This window comes from Crotalus tigris, unplaced genomic scaffold (genome assembly GCF_016545835.1).
Source record: "Crotalus tigris isolate CLP2741 ecotype Arizona unplaced genomic scaffold, ASM1654583v1 scf7180000017631.5181431, whole genome shotgun sequence".
Taxonomy (NCBI): Eukaryota; Metazoa; Chordata; class Lepidosauria; order Squamata; family Viperidae; genus Crotalus; species Crotalus tigris.
Window position 1 is genome coordinate 1,763,884 of NW_024096525.1, and position 22,749 is coordinate 1,786,632.

General features: G+C 35.9%; 1 protein-coding gene across 8 annotated transcripts in view; it reads right to left on the minus strand.

Annotated features, from left to right (window-relative positions):
- The window catches only part of CEP162 (centrosomal protein 162), a 45,265-nt gene extending 32,879 nt beyond the window's left edge, over positions 1-12,386 (minus strand). For 2 of the 8 annotated variants that reach the window (XM_039334504.1, XM_039334496.1), the window contains exons 1-7: positions 12,118-12,331; positions 8,235-8,345; positions 6,041-6,167; positions 3,707-3,829; positions 2,206-2,355; positions 1,439-1,625; positions 308-375 (exon numbers count right to left, since the gene is read on the minus strand). In XM_039334504.1, coding sequence (XP_039190438.1) covers positions 308-375; positions 1,439-1,625; positions 2,206-2,355; positions 3,707-3,829; positions 6,041-6,167; positions 8,235-8,294 — 715 coding nt within the window. In that variant the 5' untranslated portion in view covers positions 8,295-8,345; positions 12,118-12,331. Of the gene's footprint in view, positions 1-307; positions 376-1,438; positions 1,626-2,205; positions 2,356-3,706; positions 3,830-6,040; positions 6,168-8,234; positions 8,346-9,865; positions 9,960-12,117 lie in introns of those variants that run through there. The other 6 variants (XM_039334497.1, XM_039334501.1, XM_039334498.1 and 3 more) reach the window with 6 other exon arrangements.
- Between the last annotated feature and the right edge of the window lie 10,363 nt (positions 12,387-22,749).

The following is a 22,749-nucleotide window of genomic DNA, read 5'->3' on the forward strand; positions in this document are numbered from 1 at the left end:
TATTTATCAATACTGAAAAAACAAAAACCCAAACTTATTCTACAGTCACTGGTTGCATAAAGCCTTCACATTCTGTTGCAATGTAGCAGATTACCTCAATGGCCTAATGACAACAATATTTTCCTATTTGTCTCAGGTAATTCTTGACTTATGAGGAACTGCCCTTTAAATTAATGTAATATCTTGTGACTGCCTTTCATGAATCTTTACAATGAAACAATGAATTGACAACATCCTTTGGAAATCAATGCCACGTAAGTAAATAGGCATTAAATGTTAGGTTACTAAGCAAATTGTTTGAAATTACCAGATTTTTCATGACTCATACATTCACTGTCATCTTCTCCTTTTGTCTGTTTCGCTTGAGACTGGTTGCTGCAAAATATAAAAATATTAGTTATGACAAAATATTTTTCTCTTTACATTTGGCTGAGGATATTCATTCTAATGCTATGCTGTTCTAACAACAAAAAAAGTCCTTTCAACTACCCACAAATTTTTCCTAAACAACTAAAGGCAGGCAGGATGGGTGGAAGTAATCTGTGAATATCTACAGTATATCCAAAGAAGATTTTAGAATACAGAATCTATATTTTTTTTAAAAAAGGAAGCTATAACCCCCAATTTGGCTTTACTTATATTTATAGATACACATTTGAAAAATATTTTAGCCCATTATGGCTTCAATAGTGAAAATTCCTTTATAATAAAGACTAAATTTCAGTTTAGACCAGTATTCAATTACTATTGTATTGCTCCTAGATTGTATCGACATTAATCCTAGATTGGACCTAAGAAAAATACTGTAAAAATTATGGATGGCCACTGAATATTTTACTTATTTATTTGTTTGTTTGTTTGTTAAATTTATTAAATTTATTGGCCGCCCATTTTACCACAGAGTAACTCTGGACGGCTTATAATAAAAAAAGATAAATATACAAGCCAAACTTTACGATCCAATTAAAAACAGGGAGGGGCAGGACGGAGGGACTTGTTAATTGATCAACCACCTCCACTGTGATGTCCCCTCACTGGAACCCCAAGCTAGCTGGCACAGCTAGGTTTTTAGGCTCTTACGGTAGGTCAGGAGGGTTGGATTTTTTTCCAACTTATTTACATCTTTACTTATTTATGTTAACACTGAGAAGGGAACATTTTCATAAATGAACAGAATCACAAATGGTAAGCAATTTTTCCTAGTCTATGCATAAATATCTGCTTGCTTTCAACTTCCAATCTCATTTTCCTGTTCGAATTCATTTTGTTATCCATAAAGTGTCATTTTCTACTCTACGGCTTCCACCTTACTTTTCAGTGCTACAATACAATGTGAATATTTATTTAGTACAATTTGTTTTCACAATGTTTCACTGTTACATTTCCAAACTACTGCAATTCAACATATAACTACCATTGTTATCTTTGTTTATTTTACCGTAAAAATGTGTGCAGGATTTCAGAATTATTAGAATCTAATTCCTGATTTAATTTTGAGTAGTCTATGGTGGAGGATGCTCCTTTTTCAAGGTCAGCAAAAAACTTCTCCTTTTCCTCTTCTTCTTCCAAAGTATCCAATCCATCTCCCAAAATATTCTCACTAGGTCCCAAAGCCACAACTGAATCTAAATGATAAAAGTATCAGAATATATATAAATAACCATATGAATTTATACCTTAGTACTGTAACTGTCAAATGACATTCAGACATTTTAAATAAGAAAACAAGAATATTAGCATATGGTTCTAAATTCCCATTTGTTTAAACATAGGAAGTAAATCCAAGACTACAAAGGAATGTGTGGGCAGACTGGTTCCCAATGGAGAAAAAAAAAAACAAAAAAGAGGAAAAAAGAAATATGCTTTGTCTTCGCATAGCAGGATAGTTTTGTGAGCTCATATGGTTTGAATGAACTATTGGACTGGGGCGATTGTACAACTAGTACAGAAACCTAAAGCCCATGTATTTTCTAGAGCTGAGTTGTAAAACACTCCTTGAATCAATCATACTGCATTTTAAATTGTGGCACCAGGGTAAAAATAAATATATAACATTATTTTGAAGTGACCATTTCATTTCTTCAGAACTATGCAACATAAAAACCACTTAAAAAAATAACTAGTCTATACTTGCAATATGTTTGTTAGCAAATTTTTAAAATATAGTATAGTAAAAAAGACGTTTAATGTCAGAAGCACTTTTACCATTTGATTCCAAACTATCTTTGCTTAAAGAGACAGAAACACCATGAAGCTGCGGGAGCTGAAGGTCTTCTCCAAAATCTTCATCTACTTCCTCAATAGAAGGAGAAAGCTTCCGTGATTTCAGAAAGTTATTGCTGGTGTCAGGTATACCTTAAAACAAAACCAGGGAGAAGGGGAATGAATATTGATAAATCTATAGTTGAACACAGAAATATATTGAATGATGGGTTCAAGTATTTTGCCTACTTAAAATCTCAATTTTCAAAACAGTTTACATATTGCATTTGGTCTAATAAGCTACCCAAAAATTGTGATGTGAAAAGTAATATCCCCAATGTATGTTCTCCACAGAATAATTTGGATTTTTTATGACAACTATACTCATTAATACAATAAACTGGCAACACTGTTTTCCAGATTACTGCTAACAAACAAACATCCAGTTCTTATTTGTTCCATTGCTAATTTAAAAAACAAAAAACTAGATTCACACTCGAGGACATAGGATCTACTTATCTTATCAATGTAATTGTATTTAAGGATAAATCATGTTACTGAGAAATATTTAATATTTAAATAGTTTCATACAACAGATTTAATTACAAAACAGAAAAATATGGCATTGCCTGTTTAACATTTTTAAGGTTTGATTATATATATTGTTTTGAACTGAAAGCAAATTCAACTGTAGTACAAAGAGTATAAATCTTTAGCTCCTCAATGAATCCTAAACATACAAATGAATAAATCACTTTTATAAATATAATTGGTCTATAATTTTGCTAAAGACTACACAGAATATTCACCAAAATATTTCAACAGAACGCAATAAATTTTGCGACTGAATGTCAATCATTTAGATGAAGAACCAACATTATCTTTATATATTTATATAATACACATAGCTTCTTTATAGGACTAGTTTTAAAAAATGTAGCCTTTATAACGTGGGCTCTCATTTGACTGCCTGGCCACTCAAAGAAATCAGATTTCTCATATTCTGGTCATTAGCTTAATTTGAATCATATCAGGATTGTTGTAATTTTTCAGAATGGTGCATTTAAACATTAACTGAAATCATACTGGAAGATCTTTTAACAATGGCTTATGTATATGGCTTTTGATTCAAAACCAATTTATACAATTAAATATTTCATAGAAACACAGGAACTATCCACCTAGCTCTTTACTAGCTGGTGTAGAAAAGACTCACCTAAAAGGCAGTTCAAGAGTAAATACGATTAAATACCCTGATTCATAGTGATTCAATAGATTTTCAGATTAAAAATATTTTCAATTCTGCTTGTAGATGACATAAATTAACTAAGGATCTTACATATACCATTGTTTTAGCAAGTTCCCTCCTATTGAGATTATAATTGGAAACAACTCAGTAACAAAGTAAAAGCACTGTTACTTGAAATAAATTAATTTTGAGTCCCAACACATCACAACTAACATCAAACATTGGCATTTATAAATAGGAAATTTAATCCAGTACCAGGCTCATTATCTGAAAATGATATCCTCTTTTCATAATTTTCAGCCACTGCATCTTTTCTCCCAATAAGTTTCTTTTCATTCCCTTTTGATACACTTTTGATAAACTTGCTCTTTTTGGGAACTTTGGAAATTCAAGGAAATAACAGAAAAGATTGCAACAGTAAGCCAAAAGTAAAATCAAACCACCAAGAATAAAAAAATGAAACAGAGTATATAGTGTCAATTTCTAGACATGCCAAATGTGAAAGTTTGGAATCAGAAACAATTTTCAGTTAAAAATAGTAGCACCCAAGAATACTATTATAATCATTTCCTTAACTATAGAAAACACTGCTAAATCGAAGGAGAGAAATTGCTATACACTAGCAAGCATGTATGTAGAAGGTTTTGTTTATTTAAAGTTGCATTTTCAGTTAAATGTTGCAAATCTAACCTTTCTCAAGTAGCAATAAAATAACAATAATAATAATTTCTACTTCTAAGCATTATTTGATTTGACTGCATTTCTGGATGGTTTACTTTCTATTTCCTATAACTGGGGTAATGTCTCAAGAGACATTTCAAGATAAACAATTTATTTTCAATTATACACAGCTTATATATCACCTTTCTATTTTTGAAATTGCTGCAAGAAAAGTGTCACATTTCTCATATAATAATAATATTTAGTTCTTCAGCAAAAAAATCCAAGAAGCATTAATATTAAACAAGCGTTTTGATTCTCAGACTGTGTATTTCAAAAACCTTAATAACTATAATTAATATAACACTGAAAATCTCAGTTTACAAATCATATACGCATAACAATCTAAAATCTAAGATTGTATAAACTTACATAGTGGGATTCCAGAATCTCATGAGGTAATTCTTGCTCCCACTGGCACGAGTGTAATAATTTATCCTTTCCTCTCTAGTTCCCTGCTCTCCCAAGATGTCTCGACTTATGCGGAAAGGACATTTGGTAAAAAAATAATCTCTCTGCTTATGGTGGATCAGAAAGTTCTTCCATTTGCAGAATTGCAAATCTAGATCAGGCTTACTAAAAATAAGGCTAAACAACTTAATTTGCTTTTATCATCTTATTGCTAAATATTTTTTTTTCTTGTACTCTTCATCAGAAAGAATACTTCAAAGTATCTTTTTGAAATGGTAGCTTAAGAGCTGTAAATATTATAATGTTTTTTTCTTTACAAGTGTTTTATATTAAAAACAGGGCACTGAATTAGGAATTTTCATTGCAAACTTAACTCTTCACAAAACTGAAATACTATACTGTTCAGTAAGCTTTACTTTACTTTACTTTACTTTCCCAACTAAATAAGTTTTGCAGATGAAAAATCAACAGTGTCTACTATCTATCAAATTTTATCCAATACTGATCATATTATTTGATTTTCATGCATTTCAAAAAGAATATTGATCTTCACGCTTCTTCCAACTAAGTTTCATTAGAGGACAGGCTACACAATAAATTATTTATGCTTAAAGTAAAATACATAAAAATCCCAAACTATATTATTGTAAGACAGTGCCATATGACAGATAAGGAGATTTGCCAAATCCACTATTTGGATATTTAGTTGGAAAGAATATTCTAAGTTTTCCTGTTCTGTGTGCTTTACAGTTTAATAGTTAATTTCTCAATGAACACATGAAATGCATTAACAATATGATCCCTTGAATATTTATTTCGAATGGTACTTGATTCTAATATATATGATTAAGAATGTAAGTTTGACCTCCGATATCTACTTCTCCTGAATCTTATTTGTTTTTGTAAATATGGAGACAATCACAAAGTGCTTTGAACTGTTATAAAAAGAATGAACTTATTTATACTCATATAATTATACAGTTTTTAAAAATGATTTACAGTGTTTTTAAATGATTGACAAAAAATATGTGGAATATAGCACAATATAGCTTCAAACAACTCTTGAAACAGCTGCCCAAGCTCAGAAAAAGACACTATGCTTAATCCTGTTAAGCATCTCTTTCAAAAAATATGCAGTCCTACAATTTTTACTTCATTTTCTCTCCTTCTGTCTCTCTCTGCTTTGCTCTCTCTCTCACACACACAAACAGCCCCATCTCTATACATATGAATAAAAATCAGCTTAAATCAATCCACTTTAGGTTGAAATCATCTTCATTGAAGGTAATTTATATGCAGGTCTAGTATGAGTTGGTATGTATCCTACTTCCCAGTCTAGGCCAGAAAGACAATTACTGGCCCAAAATTTACACACACACAAATAAGAGTACAAAAGTGATTCACTGACACCTTGTGGCAGAGATGTTACATAAAATAAATTTCAGTACAATACTGTACCATCATCTGAATCATCTTCTGTTATCCACCATGGCACAGGATGCTTTTTATTTTTAGACTGCTCAACTGATTCAGGAATAGTAACATTTTGATTTTGTTCATTTCCAAGTGAATCATCTGAAAGAGACTGAATAAAAAGAGAGCCAGTTTGCTGTTATTATTTATTATTGCTTCATAATTTTTATCAGCCAGCCAAGTTTAAGCTTGTTTAAGTATCTATGATTTCGAGGGTTAATCCTGTGCTTAAAATACAATGGTTCTTAAAATAAAATTTTGCACCAAATAAATTGTTGGAGGAGAAGGTCACATTTTTATGATAAAATTGTAGCATTTATACTATGCTACTAGCTATTCCTCCAATACTATTTAGGCTACAGATTCATCTCTGCTCATTCTCCACATTCTATTTTTGATTATTTCCATTTCCAGCAATGGAGAACATGTGTGGTTCCTCTTCAAGCCACACTCTTTTTGAAATCTATTTTTTAATTGAAAAAAAGATGCAAGAAAACATCTTTTCAGATTTTCTAGAGTACAGATCATGTATAACAGGAAATAAGTTCTACAGGACAGAAGGGGTATCATAACTGAAAATTATTGGACTATATCTGCAGAAATTCAACATTTTATATTTTTATTTCTGCCTACATTTTGTCATTTTTATCAAATTAATATTGTCCTCATTTGACAGTTATGTATGTCAATGATCAGACTTCCCTATCACTAGTGTTCCTAAAGAGCACAGAATATCCTTATAGAATCCTTAAAGATCTCTATGTTTACATTATGAAAATTAATGTCCCCAGACCAATATAAGTATATTTGTAGATCCTTTTAATTTAACTTTTGTGTAAGTGAATTCACTTATAGGAATTATAAAATAATTCTTCTGATAAGCCATGCAGTTTAATTATTATGTTCTTCTTTGCCAACACTGGAAGAACTGAAGTAGCAGCCAATCTAATTTGAAACACACTTTGATATTAAAAGTTGTACTCTGATCTGTTTTGGCTTAGCGCTTGTAGCAGAACCATGTCTGGAAGATTTTTTTCAAATTGAAGACACAAATGGCCAGGACAAATTAATTCTTAATGTACGTAAAAAAAAAATTATTACTAATCAAAACAAACCATTTCAAATAAAGTACAAGCTTGAATAAATCCAGTCAATAAATCAATAGATAATAGATAATAAAAAAGCAAGGAAATTATATGGCACAATTGTTGAACTACAATAACTTTTTGTTCTTATGTACCATGTGAATATATAGGAGCAAGGATTTATCTAATGGAGGCCTTCAGCTTATCCCGCAAGATTTGTCTGTAGATGGAATCAAACGCATACTTGAAACTGACAAATGCTTAACAGAGCACTGCTTTGGGTTCTCTAGAGCAGTGGCCCCCCAATCTTTTGGGCACCAGGGACCTGTGTGTGTGTGTGTGTGTGTGTGTGTATTTCGCATGCTACCTATATCCTGCACATGTGTATATGAGGCTTTGCTCGCTTGAGCAGCCCAGTTCCTGACAGGCCGCGGACCGGTGTGGCACAGGGGACCCCTGCTTTAGAGTAGGGTTTCCAGAGTTTATGACAATAGGTACCACACATTGGATGGAGTACAAAAAAATGGAAGAATCAGAAATTAAATATTTATATTATTTTTAGGGGTGTTTTTTTTCTTTTCTTAACATTTATGAATAGCAATACAGATTTTGGCAATGAACTTTATGCAAATTATATTTCCTTTTTATATCATCAAAATAATTCAACATACTTTGCTAATATATTGAGCATTAATTGTATAATTTTAATAATTATCTATTTATAGATATTATATATATTATCATTTTTCAAAACATATGTTTTAAATATTTTTTTAAAATACCATACCACTGGTATTTGTAAATTATGTTTTCTGGTTTACTATAGTATGTGATCTCATTTGCCATGTATGTATAACATACTATTTTAATTTATATGCCATTCATGTAAAAAGAAAAAAGTGTTTTAAATGTGAAACTGAATTGTACCTTTTACTGATATCCAATGCCAGTGAAAAAGTATTTGATACTAAGCATATTGATCAGTTAATATAAATCTGAGTTGATGTCGGGATAAGACATTTAACAATATTATAGAAAGGGGCACAATATTCTACTGGTACACTGAAAACAGACAAATAAAAATATAATTGTACCTCTTTTAAAAACTGCTCAAACTTTTCATCTATATCTTTCATTGAAAACCGATGAGCCATAGTTAGCAACAAAGTTCAACTTCCCAAGTCACTAGAATGATCAAACACATTCTGAAATGAAAAAGATGTAATTATTCTAGCCAGAATTTTAAATTTATTACTTTCTAATCTTATATTATAAAACTTCACTTGGCCTATAATGAGGATGGACTAAAGTACATTTCTTCAAATGCATCACCAAATTTAAGCTCCTGTTGCTTTGGGGCAAGGAATGCAAAATCCATATAATAAGCTTAAAACAGCCTTAGACTAAACCATAACTGTTTCAATACCTCCACAGAAACAACCTAATTTAAATTAATATTTTGTTCACATGCATGATGTGGCACTTTGCACTGATGGCGCTTCCATTATAGTTCTCAATTCATCTATTAAGAATGCTTACTATTCATTTTCTCTCTTTTTCTTTCTAGATGGATAACCACATATGGTACATACAGCTAGCAATTTTCTTTGGTATTCTGTATGGATATAGTCATTTTGACTTATGACAATTGCGCCCAAAATTTTTGTTGTTAAGTGAGACATTTGTTAAATGAGTTTTGTCCCATTTTACGATCTTTCTTGCCACAACTGTTAAATGAATCACTGCAGTTGATAAGTTAGTAACCTGGTTGTTAAGTGAATCTGGCTTCCCCATTGACTTTGCTTGTCAGAAGGTTGCAAAAGGTGATCACATGACCCCCAGGACACTTCAACCGTCATAAGTATGAGCCAGTTGCCAAGCATCTGAATTTTGATCATATGATCATGGGATGCTTTAAAGGTTGTAAGTGTGAAAACGGTCATAAGTCACTTTTTTCAGTGCCCTTGTAACTTTGAAGCATCACTAAATGAACTGTTGTAAGTCAAGGACTACCTGTACAGGATAAATACAATGATTCCTACATTCTAATTCTGTAGTAACAGAACAGATCTACTCAGTGCTTTTTTTGTTAAAAAAAAAAAGGTGCCGGAACTTACATACGTTATACAATCTGCCTTGCCTACCCTAAAAGGTTCCATCCCAAAAAAGTGCCGGAACTCCGTTCTGGGCGTTCTATGATAAAAAAAGCCCTGGATCTACTTCTGCAGCAGCCCCTCCCCATTTCTCTTCCAAGGCTGTTCTGTATATTGAGAAGCCTTCAAAATTGGGTGGTTGTTGGAATAAGGCTGTAGGGTAAAGTGATATCACTATCTTTTCTATCATCACCTGATGAAGAAAAGCACTGGATTCCATCTGTTTACTTACAAATGTTTATGCAAGAGACACAACCATTAAATTAATACCAGTTAATTTGAGATGGACTATACGGACCTTGAGATGTGGAGATGTGTTTTATTAATATTACTCACTAAAACTTACTAATGGGCTCAAATAAACTGTCAAAACTAGTTATAGTTTTGGCTTCAATACATAGTTTTAAGAAATATTCCTTATGCTGATTTCTAAACACCATAATTTCAAAATATGCTATTTCCTTTTTTTTAAATATACAATTTTCATATGTTTTTACAAAGACATCAGTAATAATGTAAATATTATTTTTACACCAAATTTAAATAAAAAAATATTATTGACTCATGCTAACCAGACAATGATCCAATTCTATTTTCCTGATTCAACACTACTGGACAGCCACAAAAGACTTTATTAAAATAACTGAAGATCCATCAATGTGTACTCTGTTAATGAAAAAAAAAGTTTGCAAAATAATTTGTAATATAAATAAAAGTTTTAAGCTCTTTAGGTATAGTGAACAATTGCACAAAATATTCATTAAATAATAATTCAGCATTAAGAACAATTTCCATTTCTAATCACTCATCTCAAATCATTAAAGAATATCTATACAGAATAATATAAAACAACAATGGATGCAGAAAATTGAGTTTAATAAAACATTCTAACGGAAAAAGTCTCCAACATAAAATTATGACAAATCCATTTTCCATACCTACCATTTTAAAGGTACAAAAATGATATTACTGAAAATATATAGAATAAAATTCAATAAGAACTGTATTTGATAAGATTGGAATAAATGCCAGGAGTAAAACTCAAATAGAGTAAGACTGTATTTTAATTTATTTCATTAGGTTTGTATCCTGCCTTTTATACTGTAAAGGAGGCATCATATAGAGTGCTTCCTCCTAATATTTTTCCCCACTATCACCCCCTTATGAGGTAGATTGGACTTAGGAGGGAATAACTGGCTCAGAGTCACCCAGGAAGCTTATGGCTGAGTGTGATGTAGAGCCTGGGTCTCCCAAGTACCAGTCCAATACTTTAATCACTACATCTATCAGCCTCATTACATTTACAAACTTCAAATTTATCTATATCTGATCGCAATTTAAATCCAGCAAAGAGCAAGAGCCACTGAACCAAACAGTACTAAATAAGTACAGTTTGGATCATATTGTCTGTCTTTCCTATTTTCTACCAGTTTAGACAACTTATTTCAGAGCTCCTCAATGGGTTTTGTATTTTAGCACTTTTGGTGAGAACCATCAGACGAGAGTGTTGGTCCACTGTCTTCAAGTCATTATCAAAATATTCTCCAAGCTAAATAGGTCAGGGCTTTTCAACCTTTTCACCCATTGTACCACTTTTAGGATATGGCAATATCCGAGTACCACCAGTCGCCTAGCAAGGTGTCAAAAACTTGATGACCAAAAAAAAAAAAAAAGGAAAAAATTGATGAAGTACAGGTAGTCCTCGACTTACAACAGTTCCCTTAGTGACTGTTCGAAGTTACAATGGCAATGAAAAAAATGCCCCCCCAAGCCACAGCCTGCCCACCCGGCGGCACTCTTCCTCCTGTCCGAGGTTTTCATTGTGAGCATTTCTGTTGAGGATTGGCAACGGAGGTGGGGCGGTGTTTGGTTTTTATTCCCCGTCTGCTGGGTGGTTGCAGCAGGTTTTGGTCACTTCACATGACCCTGGGACATTGTGACCATCATAAATATGAATCAGTTGCCAAGCATCTGAATGTAAATCACAAGACCCTGGAGATGCTGCAACATTCCAGCTGATCGGCTCTTCTTCTGGGCTCAGCGGAAGCTCCAGGATCAGCACCAAGCTCCAGCTGGAGCTTGGCGCTAATCCTGGTGCTTCCGCTGAGCCCTGACAGCCCTGCAGCTCCAGCCATCTCTCGCTCAGGCTTGTGCGGTGCTGCCACCGGTTCAGCTCGTTCCCCTCCCCCGCTACTTTTCTAGGATGGTTGGGTACCACCTGCCAGGTACCAATTTACCACAGGTGGTACCCGTACCACTGGTTGAAAAGCCTTGGAATAGGTAATACTGAACCATTCCCTGTCTTTCAGCCTATAAATCCAAAGGTTTTATTTTATTTTATTTCACCCCAAAAGGCTTTTCTCCAAGGACCTTTTCAGAAGACTTGACCATTTTGCTTAACTCAACCTTCACACAGGAAATCCGGGCATTGCCGTTCAACAGGACAAGGCAAGAGATGCAAAGATAAGGATGAGCAATAAATTTCATGTCGCTTTTCTGTTGATTTGGTGTCAGCCCTGGTGAACGGCTGTCTGCTCAGATAGGGCGGCAAACATCTGGGCGATCTTTAGGCAGTAGCGAAGAATTGGAGGTCACCCCCTCCTATCCTCCCTCCCCTCCCCTCTCCTCCCCCCTTCCCGCCGTTGGTCACCCGAGCATAAGCTATGCCGGACCTGCTACACCCCCTGCGCGCCAATTTTTTTCTGGGAGCATCTAAGCGCACGGGGGATCCCTTGGGGGTTTGGGGGAGGGGGATCTTGTTACGCGAAAGCGGGAATGACAACTGCAGGGAATATCTCGATTAGCCCTCTGCAGGCCTTCCTACCGAGGGCTGAGGGGGCAGACAGCCAGTAACGCCGCTCCGGCCCCGCACAAGCTGCTGCGCCAACCACCTCTCTTCGCGCCTCAGGGAGGAGCTGAGGCGAAGGAGGCCAGGGCGCCGAAGTAAGTTCACCTGTCGAGGAGGAATTGGCGAAGGGAGAAGCCGTTAGAGAGGAAAGTTCCGGGCATCAGCGGAGGGGTAACCTAGGCAACCGACTGAACCGGTGCGGCCGCCGTAGCGCAGAAGCGAGCGCTCAGTGCCGCAATAGGTTACGTGCCGGTGACGTAGACACAGAACGCCAAGAGGATGATGAAAAAGCTACTTTTCTTTCTCTCCGTTGTCACGTGATGCAAACAGAACTCTGTACTTAGAGGGTGGGGTGTGTGTGTGTGCGCGTGTGGGCGCGCTTGCGAAGGGTGTGTGTGTGTGGGGGGTGGGTGGGAATTAAAGCAGGTTTTGCTTCAGCCCAGGGATTTTGCGCCTTGATACTTTTCAATTGAAGGGAGAAATGACTCTGAGCTTCGCGGGTTTTCGGCGGCAGGACCATCATTTCCTTCGGTGTCCGGTAGCGCCGCGGTACATCCTCCCAAAGGCAGAGCACCTTGCTACTCCTCTTCTGGGAGGCTCGGCATCAAGAGGATGCCCTAAGTACGAGAAAGCCGCCCTATTTGGATCCTGGGCTAGTCCCCAAAACTGGCTGCAAAAATCCGGATGATTGTAAAAATATACGGGGAAACTTCCTCTTGGCCATCTAGTTGAAGTTCAGATTATTGAATTTATTTTAAACTTCTGAGATTGCCTGGTGATTAAAAAAAAGCGATCTGTGAAGTTGTGCCTTGTCTTGAATATGTAGGCTCTGTAGTATCTTGTTTGTGTGGAAAAGGTGGTGATATCACAGCTGGAGGACTTCATGTAGACCTCTGACTGATTCTCTCTCAGGGCTAAAAGCCACCCCTGATAGATGGTTTGGGAAGAAGCAGTAATTAGTGTTGTCCATATAGGGAGTTAAATATTCAATTCACAGAAGCGTTCAATAATGCAAGTGATCTGCATAAGAGAAAAGTTTGGAGACCACTAGTTTGGTGTACTGTGTGAATCCTGCCGTTGCAAATAATTTTAAATGTGCTATTACTTTCAAAGCTAAGGATGCCTTTTCTTTTCCTGGCTAAATTCAGAGGCATATGTTTTGCAATTTTGGCAGACAGGTCCTGGAGCCTTAGAACAAAATGGTTTAGGATTGTCTGCAAGATTTGTATTGATTATTTCTCAAAGTGAAAGAAGTTGTTGCCTGTATCTGCTTGTTTGCTGTCTTTGCTAGATGGTTGGTCAGGAAAAGAGAATTTTGATTTTAGCAGGTATAGTTGGAGAGAGCAAGAGAGTACAAATTGGAAGTGAATAAAAGGTCTGTTCTTTAAAAGATCAGTGGGCAACAGCATGTCACTGGGTTTTCCAGAGACTGATGTTTGGATAATAATTTATTAAATGTCTTTACTACTTCCCACTGTAACACCGTTCAGAGGCACAGATGAGTAAATGCAGGAATGAGATACCTTTTGCTACATTGCATATTAAGCAGAGAGAGGCAGCTGTATGAATGCTCTGCCTATAGCATAGTGGATTCAGAGAACGATACAGAAAGTAGAAGAAACCACTATCTTACTTTCCTCGCATGTTTTTCTATTGATCCCTAAAAACAACAGAAATGAAAGAAGGAATAGGTACTGGAAAAGTGGTACAAATATTTTTTTACTTTTTTCTAATCTCTTTTAAAGAGCAGGGAAAAAGAGACAAAACTGGTATTTACCAACTTATAATTAGTAATATAAAAAAGTAATCTAAAAACTCTCCCTACAAATTCTGAAATGATATATGGAAATAAGGAAATCTGTTCTCTAATTTTTAACATGTACTTTAACCCCAAAACTGTATAAATAGGAACAAATTACACAATGGAGTCGCATAATATTTCTCTCTACCCTTAGCTTAAAACAAAAAATTGTCTTAATTGTGCCATTCGGACCTCAAGTATTTGGAGCTAGAAAGTTGCTGGGGCTTTGGATAATTTCTTAAAACATTCCAGGACAGTACTATTTATAGATTAGGCTGCTTACCAGGTTATCCTTGCTAAAATTAACAGCATTGTTGCATCCTAAATGGCTCAGTAAAGACAATCAAAATAAAATGGGAGGCTCTGGCAAAGGCCTTAGGAAAAAGACTCAATCTGCCATCTTTCTCTATGTATACTTAATCACAGTATAAACTTACATCCTTTCCCCCTCCCACATTGCTTTCATCTCAACCTACTTCATGAGTAAGGATTGAGTCATCCTTAGTTTTACCAGTGTTAAAAGTATTTCATAAACCCTATGGAGTGGCCAGTGGTAGGTAAAATCAGAAAGCTACTTGTGGACTGTTTCAGGCTGATGTTTCAGGCTCCCTTCTGAATGATTCCTGAGCGTTCTTATCTGTTTCAATTTTCCTATTGTTTCCTTAAGGAACTGACTTATTTGCCAAAGTTTGAAATAGTAGAACAGGCCTAAATGATAGAACTCCCCCATCCTTACTTTTTGAATAGAGCATGTGCATCTGGAAGTGATCATGCCTGTATAAAGGAAGAAAAACAAAAGGGAGGGACGTCATAATCAGAATTGTTCTTTGTGATTCAGCTTTCTTTGTAACTCCAAACTGTTGAGTTTTTGTTTTGTTTTAGTTACTGTGCTCCATTTGGGTACCTATAGAATGGGATACAGGAAGAAAAGGAAGCTAGAGAAGATAGGCAAAGTCCTATATCCAGATCTGCAACCATTCCTCCTGCAGTGACATGTTTGATGTTCAGAACAAGGAGGTCAGCAATACTGGAGGAATCAACCAGCTGCTGTTTATCACTCACTGCACAAGCAAAATCAGGACAGCACCATTGGCAGTGAGTCAGAATAGAGACCATAAAGGCAAGATAGGGATCAGCAGTGGAGAAGCATTTTTCATACTGGTATCATTTTCTGCTAATGGATGATTAAAACTTTAGCTTCGCAACAGCTATGTACATTAGGGATTTATTTCTTGCAACAAACGGGAGGATACGCTTAAGCAACAAGCAAGAATAAAAGATTAAAGCTGATGTATGAATACCTTGTTTGTTTCCAAGCCTGATGCAGATGGTGTGGGGTTTTCAATAGGGAAGGATGCAGAACTCTGCATAGGCTACTATTAAAAAATCCTATTAATGCATCTGCCATTTCTATATAGACATTTCCCCCCCTTTGGTTATATACCAGAGCTTCAGAAATACCTTCTAAAATTGACTTCTTAGAGATATTTTGCCTGTTGGACTCTTTAGCACCTGAACTATTGGGTGTGTCAAAATGTCAAAAATACTCTGAACAGATTACAGGAACTAAATATATAGAAAATAACCAAATTTTCTTGGACAGTACCCTGTACTTTTGCTGGCTTATGGTGGATAATAAAATGAAAGTTTGTGTGTGTGTGTGTGTGTGTGTGTGTGTGTGTGTGAGAGAGAGAGAGAGAGAGAGAGATTCTACAAATCCCAAGGGTGATAAGCATCTGTTGCCATTACATTCCCAATCTTTTAGCTAAATCTCTTGATCTTCTGATGCTTTATTATTGTGGCAGCACCTAGTCAAATATGACTAATTTTGAAAAAAATTAAGAAGGGTTAGATTTGCCTAATATTTGGATGGAAGATCAGCAGACATTCTCAGGGTTGAAGGCTAGTTTGGGAAGTCAATAAAACATCCTGCAAGAAGAGAATGGCAAACCATTTCCATATTGTTGCCAATACCAATATGCCCTTATATTCACTAGGAGTTAAGCTTAAGGGGGACTGTACTATTTATGAATGTGTTTTAATATTTTTGCAGAATTTTGGTGCAAACAAAATAAAGATCCTAGCTTCCTTGGTAACATCAGCTTTCAACTATGTTCAGAACAAAAGTAATGTAGCTGTGTTACCTGGCGAAATGCTTGTTATGAGGATCATTTGGCTTAGGAGTTTTGCACCACAGTTCAGTGAAACTATTTTGCTGAAGAAAGCAAGTTCTTATTTATGTTTCTAAGTTCTTGATTTCTCTCATATGAAAATGTCAAGTCATTTTGTAAGCTAATCAAAGTACCCTTGGTTTTGAAGATTTTTTTTCATTTTCTTTGTCTAATTGGTTAAGGTTTACATTGGTTCCCAGTTTTACTTGTTAAGGTATACCCATTAGTAGTTTTTTTTAAAATAAGAGGAACATATGTAGAATCAAAGGGCAAAATATGATTTTATTTCAGGTTTGAGCCATATTCAAAGTGGCATTAGCCCAGCTGCCAGATGTGAATCTGTGCTTCCATGAGACTTTGCATTACTTAGATTACACTGAAAGAAATATATGCTACATATTGACTATATTAAAAAATTGGTGGATCCAGGGCAAATAAATAACACAAAACTTGGTGACAAGAGATCTGCCTATACGACCTTATTGTCCTCTGCCTATGTGGTACGCTGAATAAATAAAAGTAGAAAGTTCAGCAGCAGCCAATCATCCTATTCATTCATACTCAATACAAGAAATATGGAGCAACTATTAAATTTGTTTTTTTAATCTCTTACAATAAAGCTTTTGAATCAAGAGCTCACTGTATAAATTGTTTCACCCAGACAACAATTCTCATAATCCCTTTCCAGAATAATATGCAGATGCCTCTTATTCTTTTAGCTGATTGACATATTTAGATATTTTTTAAAAAAGAGGAATTTTGATTGATTGATTAATTAAATTTATGTAACCTAATTGATGATAAATGACTTTGGGCAACATACAGTAGTAAAAACTAATACAAACTAAACTTAAAGCAAAAAGTGTAGTAAACAATAAAAATTGCAAGAAAGAGAAAGAAAATAAATGATAAAAAGATAAATATACCGTATAAAGAAGTGATTTCCAACCACCCTTATAACAAGAATAGCCAACTCTTCATCCCCTGTAAGATTACAAACCTTCCCCTATCTATAAGAAAGTCCATAAAACATCAACTTTTTGTAAAGCCAATAAGAAAACATTTTTCACGTAGTTCCCTTGGTTGTGATTAGTATTTTCCCTTTAATTGATAAAACTTCATCCATTTTCTTTTGTAGCCAATAAAGCATCCTTTTCCAGATCATTCTTCTGGTCTGTCCTTTATAGTTCCACTTCTGGTACTTATTCAGCCTTGTCAGCAAAATGTGCTCCTGTCATTCTTTCATTGACATCTTTTGGACGCAATCTATCCATAGAATCAGACACATTATTGACACTGTTGACATTGTAGCTATTAATTTTTGGCTCAATTTTTCAAAGATCCGCTTTAACAGTTCCAATGTTATTTTTTTTTTTTTACTATTTAGAATTGTTAGTCCCCTTTAGTGTCAATTTCTAAAATCCTAAAGTTGCTTATTTTTGTTATCAGGCAAGATAGCCAGAGTAACTTTGGTTCCCGTGAGAAGCTAGATCTATTTTATAGTTAATTCCAAACTTTTATAGTAAAAGCCAATATTCCTAATTTAACTGGACTCTTAAATTTGTTGGTAACTTCCTTAAATCAAAAACTTATTTAGCTTTCTGCTGTTTATTTGAAATTCTTTAGGTTATTAAGCTTGTAATTAGTTTTTCTTTTTTTCCAGGGTTGAAGCTGAACTCACCCAGTGACTTTTCAATTTTGTGATTCCGAAGATCCCTTATAGCTTTAAGATGGTTAATAGGCAATTTCCAAAAGTGATTAGAAACTGAAGCTTGCAAACCTAGTGTCTTTTAAAAGGCTCTGCACAATTTTGAACAAGGTGGCTAATTCTTTTGTCTCCTGGTTGTCAAACCTCCAGAAGACTGCTGTCCTGTCTTCTTGTGAAAAGGAGCCATTTGGAGCATATGTAGGCTATCTTCCATCCTCTCCTTATCCAGAGAAGTTCTGATCTACTCACTGGTTCTTTAGTTGTTGTTGCCTCTGTTGTTGGCTTCATTTTTGTGGAGAGGTCTTCAATTTGCCAAGCCTTCCCTGAAAGTCATAGTAATCATATTTGGAATATGGAGGTCATGTGTATGCCCTAGCTCAGTGATGGCGAACCTTTTAGAGACTGAGTGCCCACAAACCAGCCCCGCCCTGCCCCCCACCCACCCACAGGGCCACCCACTGCCTCCACAGCCCAGCATGACCACAGCAGCTACGCCCTCCGCCCGCGCCCTGTGGCATCATCTGTGTGCGCAAGTGCAGTGTCCTGTCCCCGCTGCTTGGCTGCCATGTCCTTGGCTGCTTGGGGACGATTCTCCTCCAGGGGGCTGCTGGTGAGGGGGCCACAGGGGGAGGTGGGGCTGGGGCGATGGGGTGTGTGCCCAGAGAGAGGGCTCTGAGTGCCGCCTCTGGCACACATGCCATAGGTTCGCCACCACTGCCCTCGCTATTGTGGAGCTTATCCAAAATGGCTGTGTTAATAGAGAATCCATAAGCATCAACCACAAGAAGGCTACCAACAAAATGTCATAATAAAGTATGACATAAAAAACTATTTAGTCTTCAGTATTCCATAGGTTTGTGATAGCTATAACAAATTAAAAGCCACTGTTAACTGATCTTCTAATGTGGCTACTAATGTGACAGAGAAATACTCTGTGAATTGATGTTTCAAATATTCATAGGTCTTGCATATTTTCTTTTAGATTTATTAAGCAATGTGTTTTTGAAGATGGTAGCAATGCCGTGGTACTTTATAAAAAAAACCCTTATGCTTTTTAAAAAAATATTTTATTACATTGCATTGCATTGTGGGGAATTGCATTCAGCCTAAATGATGATGCTTTATAACTGTGGGAGAATAGGAACAGCATGGGTCTGACTAAGGCATCTGATAATAGATTTCAGGACTGGATTTGCCAAAATGGGAAACAAGAGATTATGATAATAAATTGTTGGCCATTTTCAAAGGTCATTTTTAACATTAGAAACTTTATACAAGATGAAAAGCAAACAAACAGCAGTAAATGGAGATTTTCCCTTAAACAACAATCTCTATTCATAGCCAATGCTAGAACTTCCTTACATGATTGTGCAGTAAAAATAACACACAACAGCTGCACACACACACACACACACACAGCAAAAATGAGGAGAAGAAGGAGAAAAAGAATTGCTTAGCACACATGGTTAAGTTGTACAGAGCTCAGAATTTCCATTAGTTTTCTGGAAGATATTTTTTTTTTATAAACAGCATGAAAAATATGGAAATTCAATCAATTTTATTGATGCAACTTTACTCTGACTTTCATAGTTGAAGATAATAACATAGGGTGAAAGGGGCTTTTATCCCAAATAGAAACACACCATGCAGGACATGTTAGAACAAACTTAACATCACATCTCTTCCCTGCTACGGTATAAGAAGTTAGTAAGTCCTCAAAGTATTCCAGGACAGCTGGCAATTCAATCATTGATCCATCTGTACTGAAGTCACCCTGGTATAAAGATTTTGCTCCTGGATTTAGTCAAAATTTCAGACTTTTTATGTATGTAATTTGAATACATACAGAGAATATTGCTAATATTTATAAACACAGATCTCTGTGTCCAAGTAGTATCACTGACGTATTCAGAACATACAAAAATTAAAAGGTGAACAGTTCCAACCATTTTTTGAAAATTGTAGTTACTTAAAAAGAGAACTACACTACAAGGAGCAAAGACTATTTATTAATTTTCAAGGAGAGTGTAAGTAATAATTGCTATATTGTAACATTTCAATCTAATAACCCTCTAATCTAGCATTCCCCAATCCTTTGGGCACCAAGGACCAGTTCTGTGGAGGGCGTTTTTTCCAAGACTGGGCGTATGTGGTTTTGCGTGCTGTCTCGATCCCAGGCATGTATGGATGGGGCTTTGCTTGTTTGCGCAACCTGGTTCCTAGCAGTCTGTGGACCAGTGCTGTTCCGCAGCCCAGGGGGGGGGGTTGGCGATCCCTGCTCTACTGGGGTGAGATACAGTACTCCCATTATCCAAACAGAAAGTGATTCTAATAGGTAAAAAAAAATTCTGGCAATCGTTCAACTTCAGGGAGGCCTGACCATTTGTGGTGTGGAGATGTCAGCAACGTAGGAGAAATAGTGTTGGTATCTATCAGGATTCAAGTAGGGTGCACAACTCTCTTCACTACTTTCCTTGTATCCTCCTCAGATACAACAACAGGGAAGAAGTTAAATCTCTGAAAGAGTTCAGTTGAGGAATAACTTTAATCCACATCACTCCTGGCATGCTTAGTAAACACATGAAAGCACATGTGAAGCAGGATATTTTCTTGGAGCCCCAACTTGTGCATTCTGGAGATGTTAGCTATTTGCTTTAGTTCAGGGCTGGCTCAGGAATTCTGGGAGTTGAAGTCCACAAGTCGTAAAAGAGCCAAGGTTGCCTACCCCTGCTTTAGTTCATCAAAGCATGGTGAGGTTCTTTGAGGTTTCTTCCTGTTACACTGCCTAGTAAATACCATGTTAAACCAGCCCATTGTGAACAAGAGTCAGCCTTCAAATTTTATTTATTTTATTTTATTTTTAAAATTTATAAGCCGCCCCACTCCCAAAGGACTCTGGGTGGCTAACAATAAAAAACACATGAAACATAACAGAACAACAGTACAAAGACAATCATCCAGGGGTCAGGTTTTATAAACCCCAGGCCTGCCGGAAAAGCCAGGTCTTAAGTAGCTTACGGAAGACCAACAGGGTGGGAGTGGTCCGGGGGGAGCTGGTTCAAAAGCGTGGGCGCCATCACAGAGAAGGCCCTCCTCTGCGGCCCTGAAAAAGTAAAATTTGTGGGCTGCTACAAAATTTTTTTTTGAGGGATGACTAGGCTATGATTGAGAAGGAGTTCCACTGAATATAAAACAGTGCTTTAAAGAAAATTGTTTAATGTCACTCAATGGAAAACTGCTTGCTGAAAAAAAGAATGCTCTTGCCATCTTCTCAGGCCTGTTTCCTCACCATGCCAGCATCAAAGCTTGTCTGCTCCCATTTTTTTTATTTCTTCTAGTAAACTTGCTGCAAAATGCTGGCAGAGGTTTCAGCCATCCCTTGCAGAGTCTTGCTTGGTTATTTTTAGTCCTTCTGAAGCCTGGGAAATCAGAAATATAGCTACTTTGAACAGACAAAAGAGCCAACTATAGCACAGGCTCTGAATTTGATTAGATAAAAAAACAAAGAGGTTCTGTTAGGGCAGAGGCAGGAAGAACTGAGGTGGGTGGCAATATCTGTAATAACTCAAGGGAAATGTAGCCTCAAGGCACTCAAAAGTGGGTGTAAAAATAACATAAGCAATAGGCAATTTTCCCACATCTTGAGATGTCTCTTCAGCCTAAAAAAAATAATAATCCTTTGCTCTCACTTGTTCACTCACTTTTGTTTGGGTGCCTTTAAAGTATAATAAACAGCAGATGAATGAAAGTTTCTTCTGAGGATCTTTAGGAAGAGATTCTCACCAGCCTCCTGAAATCTTATGTCTCAGGAAATAAAAAATTCATTACAAGAACCCTTTTGGAACTGAAGTTCCAGAATCAGGATTATGTACAAGTTGTTGCCTGATGTAAACCGAACCAACTATTTAAAGTATGATATTTGCTTAAATACATGGGACAAATATATGGACCATCATAACTGAAGAAGTTTTGGCCAATGAAACCCAACTTAAGATAGCCTCCTTTTCAGAACTACAGAGCATCATGACCATGGTGGAGTTCTTGGTTAGAAATATCTCATACTGCAGGATTGGCGGTCTTACTCTAATGCCAACTGATTAATCTGAGGAGGACTTTTGAGTCCTACATAAATAGTTCTTTAATATTGGAGAAGTTATTTAATGGTGGGAAAGGTAGTGATGCTACTAAATTACCACTTCCAGAAGCCTCAGTCAATGTGTGGGATGGTGAAGAATGCTGTGAACTTCATTAACATCTAGAAGACAAAATTATAGCCTTTTTTCTTTTCCACTTGTTGATAATTTAACTCAGTTTTGCAAATTTGAAAGTACACTTCTCCCCCATCACGTTTACAATTGCATAAGGTGTGTACTTAAACAGTGCGTTAGGTGCTCTTCAAAATGGAAGAGTATATAATATTTTCCTTCCATGTTCTATTTGATTATGTCCACAGATCTTCAGTGCAAAACAATAATGTATTTGTCAGGAAAGTATATTCCTGGGAACTTGCTTAATTATTCTATAGTTTTCCTAATCTCTAGGTTGTTGTAAATAGTACTAAGTGCTTTTCTATTAATATGCCTTAATTATTATTATTAAAAAAGCAAGAGTTTACTACAGGTTTTATGGACAGATGCTGAACATAGTTGATTCCAATTATCTCTCTTAATTAGTTTTATTTGAATTACTCCCATTATTTTTATTTCTTGAAATAATATTCATACCTACCTTTTTAGAGAAAAATCAAAATTAATAATCAAAATGCAAGAGCAGGTATATAGCAACTGGAGCATAAAACTGAGTTTTCAGAAAATATATTTTCATCTTCATTTATGTACATATTTTTGCAGCCCATTATGCTGGTACAGTACCATTCAAGCATTTTACACTAAGGTGACTCATTTCCTGCTTTGATTGCAGCAGGTAAG